The 5958-nt window shown below is 46.7% G+C and overlaps 1 protein-coding gene across 1 annotated transcript in view; it reads left to right on the plus strand.

Moving 5' to 3' along the window:
• Nucleotides 1-5958, plus strand: part of LOC106748112 (small conductance calcium-activated potassium channel protein) — a 137019-nt gene that overhangs the window by 92506 nt on the left and 38555 nt on the right. The window contains exon 4 of the mRNA XM_014626333.1: nt 5870-5918. Coding sequence (XP_014481819.1) covers nt 5870-5918 — 49 coding nt within the window. The remainder of the gene's footprint in view (nt 1-5869; nt 5919-5958) is intronic.

The following is a 5958-nucleotide window of genomic DNA, read 5'->3' on the forward strand; positions in this document are numbered from 1 at the left end:
GGGGGGGGGGGGATCTATGGCATAATCGGCGAAAACTGGAGCGAGACGAGACCGCCGGGGCGAACAACGGAAAGCTGCTCCGGCAATTATCGTTATCACTTGCGATGGACTTCGACGCGACACACGCTTCCCCCCCCCTCCCCCTCCCTTCTCTCCACCTCTCTATATCCCTCTCTAAGTTGGCGATGCCGCGTTATATCGTCGGCACGACGCGAACGGACAAAAGTGCGACTAACGGACGGCCGTTTATCGTCGCGAATTATCGCCGGGGCCGAAGTATGGCGCACGCGGCACTTACAGTCGCGGAAATTAAAAGGCGAGCGATCGCACTCGGCGATATTAATGCGTGCGTACTCGGGAAAAACCCGATCGTGAACTTCATTAATTCCGCCCCCTTCTCTCTTCCTCTCTTCTCCTTCTTTTGCTTTCTTTTTTTTTTTTTTATTTATTAGAGCGGAGAAGTGTGAATTATTCATGAGCAGTTGGCGACCGATACGTGTGTTTCAAGCGTGAAATATTCAGAGGCGCGGCCGCTGGCTGCGCGACGCGCGGTCATTACGATTTTATACAACAGGCTCTCGCCGCCTGTGTTAATAGGGAACTCGACGGGGGCCTATCGATAAATTCAAACGTTATTGATTAACAATCAGCCGTTGGCGATAAATCAAAGGCGTCTAACGTATTAGGAACCGAATGGATATTACCCCAGCCAGCCGTCAAATTAAACGTGTGACAAGTGAGTAATCAGGTAATCAGACTGCGCCGCACACACTTGACTTGTCCTTTTCCTCGCGAGTTTCGCGACACCGCCTTCTCGCTCTGACTGGTGGGATACCGACAATACGACAATGTACCGAGTCGAGTGTGAAACCCGAGTATCGAACACTCGACAAATACGTGCCGCGGAGATCATATTCTCACTATCTGCTTCGCTCCAGCTCCCTCCCCCCCTCTCTCTTTCTCTCTCATACTCACTTTCTTGTTCTCCGTCTCCGTTTCTCCGCGACTGCCGACAGTTTTATCGCCTTTCTCGGTGCGGGAGGCAACTGCAAGTCGCCGGAAAGATTGCGGCTTCGCGAGAGGAGAGTTGACTTTATTAGACGGACGCGAAGGAGGAAGAAGAATAGATGGAAAGGACTCGGGCAGGAAATTAATTCGATTCAGTTCCGTGAGGAGGAACCGAGCCGCCGAGATACGATTCGCTCGGAGATGGCGGGGAGGTAACATTATATGGGTACTATAAATAAGGAAATGTAATAAAATCATGACGGCCGGATGAAGAATGGAGAACGCGAAGCGAAAAATTAAGTTTGAGTTAACATAAAGAGAGAGAGAACACGATAGAAATTAAAACTATAATTTTGTACCTTCATCGCTCAGTGAAAGTTCTGAAAAAAAGAAAAATATGTACCGTTTGATTGTATCTCCCACTGCGGAAGAGTTTTATATTCTAATCGGATGCATCGTTCGGTCGGAACAATGCCTTTAAAGACCAGACCCGACGGCTAAAGGGGTTAAAACGGCTTGGAAACGTCGGCGAGTGTGACGCTTATTGTTCCGGCGAGGGTGAGAGATAGAGAAGTACGGGGCACAGTTGGCGCTCTCCTTCCTTATCGCGGCATGAGCAATCGCACAGTGAAAGTGAGAAAGAGAGCGAAGCTTTATCAGGCATATACAAGTTTAAGATTGCTCGAGCCAATCAAGCTTTGAATTAAGGAAGCCTCTCGGGAGAGACGGTCTCCATGACTACCATCCCGTCTCTGTATTCCCCTTTCTGTCCTACCTCAATAACACACACACAGAGCTTTTCCTCTTTCTCCCCTCCAACCCTCAGCCCCCGTGAGAAAGGTCACGGGGTCACGCCGTGCGAAATCTCCCTGCCGGTGCATTCCGGCCGCTATCATCAGCCTCCCCTCGTTGATTACCCGAGATCGTAGTTAAGTGATGTTTCACCGTCGCACGGCGGCGAAACGAGAATGAGCCTCGTGCGCCGGTGCCTTGGAATCCGCCAGCTTACGTCCTCCTCCTTGCGGATTCCTCATTAATTCGAGCGGCCACGACGGTAAATTAATATTCCCCGGAAAACTGCGACCGAAAACCTCTCAATTCCCGGGATTCTTATCGACTTTTTCGCGGGAACGAGAGAAAACAAAATAGTAGCTTACGCGGAAGTCGCGAAATGAAACTGTAACAAGGAGGGAGAGAGAGAGAGAGAGAGGAGCGCACCCACAGCGATACTCCCCGCCGCTCTAACGCCGATTCGCGAACGTACAACCCGTGGAAGACGTTACGCACGGAAAATATAGCGGAGGATCGATAGACTGCACGTAGATTCGCGTACGTGTGCAACCCCATACACTGGCAGGCAGGTGCATGCGCCCCGTGCAACGCATGCAAACGTACGTGGGGTGCATCGACGAAGCGGCGAGCCGTGCCGCCGGTACGTCCAATATATGGAGCGGAATCGGATGGTGTGTACGAAATACAGGCTGACAACGCGCCCACGTGGCGTGAAGCGTTCTGATTTTGTTCGTCCTTAGCGGAACGCGAGAGCGTACCGGGGCAAATGCAGCGGCGATCGAGTGTAAATTTGGAAAGGCAACGGTGCACGGAGAAAACAAGTTTCGCTGGAACAGCGAATTATTCGTTAATGTAGCGACGATAAAAATATTGATCACGGGAAAATAATCTTATTGTCGTAGCGAAACGCCATTGCGGCAATAAAATTTAGTTGGCACAATCGAATGATTTTACTGTTTATATATCCAGCAAATAGCAATTAATATTCTTGACGAATCTTTCTGCTGCCGAAACAAATGTTTTGCTATATTAAGTAATTTCTTGCTATTTTCACTATAGTAACAAACAATTCGCTGTTCTAGTAAAATTTGTTTTCTCCGTGTAGTAAACTTCAGCTGTATCATTAAGTTATTATTAAGTTATTATTATTATAAAGCCATTATTATTATTACGTTATTGTTATACGATAATTAATGAAGTTCTTTTAATAATAAATTTTAGTTATCATTCAGCGATTATTTGGTAAATAGTTTTTTTAATAATATACGTTTCAGTTTTTTTAAAATATAAATAGGCCGTATGAAACGGGAGAATAAGAAATTAAGGCGGGATGTTGATATGTTCCTCGGGATTTTATAAAGTTCGATAACGATATTTTTATTATAAAATTCTCTCTCCAATTATACAAATAATAATTGTCGCCCCTCGATGGCTCTATGATACCCATTGAGCACGCAGTGACCGCTCTCGAACAATTTTGTGGGAACTAATAGTCCGGCCGCGTCGAAGGCTATTTTAATGTCACGTTTGATTTAGCGTAACAATTACCGCGATTGACCCCGGCACTTTGCGCCATTACGTAGGCGGCCGGTCATTTTCAAATTTTCAATCTTGTGAACTTTATGACGAGTTCCTTCTATTCAGTGTCCCGTGTCGGGGTTTCATTTTAAAATTCTTTTGACGCACGGACTTCGCCGGCTAACGCATGGAATTCTGTAACTAACTGCAAATCAATGTTACATTCACGATCTAGAACGTGAATAATTTAATTGTCGATTTTATTCGCTCAACGTAAAGATCAGATTCTGGTATTGGACGTATTCGAAGCCGATATTGGGCGCACGAGGACGTGCGGACGTGACGCTGAAAGTACAATAACAACAATGGAAGCAACGAAACAGGCGAGATTGGTCTTCTTCGTTAGTTTGTTTACTCGGAAGGAATCAATTAATTCGTCAACGGCAGCGCGCACCGAATCAGGACGGGATGAACTTTTACTGATTTCCAAACAGCGAGGGGAGAAAAAAGGACGAAACTCCGACCTTTCTCCCTTTGTGCCGGGCTGAAATCGCAGCTCGTACTTATTTATTCTGTCTGAAAGCTCGCGCGAAAGAACGACTTCGCTCGCGCTTTCTCGGCGTAGCTGAGGGACATAACGCGATTAAGGGGTGCGCTTTGTTACAGGGAAACCCCATTTAAAGCTCTCGGACGAGGTGCTGAATTTTTGATACCGTATCGCTTCGATTTGCGCGAGGGATCGGGTCGCAATGTAGGGATCGTAAAAACGCGACCGGGGCACCCGTTAGCTCGTATCGTCGTCTGGTCGGCTAGACGGAATAATTTCGGTCGATCGAAAGCCGTCGCGAAGTTCCACGGAGTTTCGGCTGGAAGATTTCTCGTGGCCGCCCACGCCACATCGCCGATAAATCGGGACTGTGCGATTGTTATCGGGACAAGCCGTCCTCCTGCGACAGTCGTCGTCCGTTTGGCGATTGGCTTAACGATCGGTTACATTTTGGTAAAAAACAAATGAAGATGTATCGAAGGGTGTATAAAACGGGAAAATAATGCCGTTGTGTTTCAATCGAATTGGCCGGCGGCGCCGTAATTAGAGTAAATCTTCCCGAAACTGTAGATATCCTGTCAATTTTCTACGATACACGGAGAGAATATTGCAGTGAGTGTTACCGTAAAAGTTTGTAATGCTAGAATATACCGGAATTATTATCGAAATTACTATGTGTGTTGTAACCTTTAGTGATGTATATCATGTGTGTATTGCTAAAGATTGCAACACACATAGTAATTTCGATGATAATTCCAATGTATTTCAGCATTACAAACTTTTCTAATAATTTCTATTACAACATTTTCTCCGTGTAGCAACGTGAAAAGACTGTAAATGATTACTTGTAGATAAGATAATACTTGCTAATGATACTTGTAAAACGAATCTTGTAAATGATAGACTGTAAATCTTCACGGAAAGAAAGGAATTAACTTCTACAACTAAAAAGTAGCCCCGCAGCTGAAAATGAGCTATCACGGATAAAACTGAGCTGTCCATATAACGCAACTGAAATTTAACTTTTTCGTTTAACTAATTCCTTTTATCCCTGTGCCTGGTTTTTAGTTTCCGCAGCTAGAAACCGGCCGAAAACACAGCTAAGGGCTAACTAAATGACCTGGTAACTGAATTTCAGTTGTATTATATGTACAGCTAATTCCGTGTTCTTGATTCCACGGCAATATTATTGAAACTAATACGTCATATATTGTTTTCATAGCTCGCGAGTATTAATTTCAATAATATTGCCATTGAATCCGGAAAATATACACCAATTACGGCGCTATTGACCAATTCTGTTGATACAACAGCATTTTTCCGCGCGTCGGGGACGAAGCGATATCGTCTCCGACGCGTCGTCGACGGAGACAGAAATCCGATGCAGAATAAAACTGAAACGATCCTCAAGACACCTTGTGCGCGCGATCACGAAGTTACTACGCGTCACACGTTATGTACGCGTTAACGCGTATATTTGTAACTCTGACTTTTGGAATTTCACCGTGCGAACGCGGCCGCTCTCTTTCTACGCGCTCGTGAAAAGAAGAAAGCTGTTTTCGCCGCTTCTCGACTTCACTCCCCTTATCGCTTGTCCCAAATCTTTCCACTTCCGTATCTCGAACGCGTGACTTGGCACAACTTTTATGCGACTCCCGACGCACCCCTCACTCGCGTCTTAAAACACCCCGAAGTGTGAGGAAGCATGTCACCCTCGCGCGGAGCAGAAAGAGAGAACGGACGAAATCCCCCGAAGTCCCCGATATGAATTCATAATCGAATGAGAGAGAGAGAGAGAGAGAGAGCGCCGCTATTGTCGGAGCAGGCAAGTACACAGGTAAAGTGGAATTACCCTGGCAACTATTCCGCAACTACCCTCCGCGCGGTGTTTATGATAATACGTACGACGTGTAAGCGCCGGCTGAGCGAGCGTGAGCTCGCACTCGACGCAACAAGAGGCGCACGCGTGTTCCCGGTTTAATCGTCCTGCTCGCGCTGTTCCAGCTGCGGAAGCCAGTGTCGACTCTCTCGATCCCGGGGGCGATGAAGAACAGTGGCGGGGTGGCCGGCGGGGGCGGCTCGGGGGCGGCAGG

The sequence above is a fragment of the Dinoponera quadriceps genome, unplaced genomic scaffold, assembly GCF_001313825.1.
Source record: "Dinoponera quadriceps isolate SergipeBrazil2010 unplaced genomic scaffold, ASM131382v1 scaffold2420, whole genome shotgun sequence".
Taxonomy (NCBI): domain Eukaryota; kingdom Metazoa; phylum Arthropoda; class Insecta; order Hymenoptera; family Formicidae; genus Dinoponera; species Dinoponera quadriceps.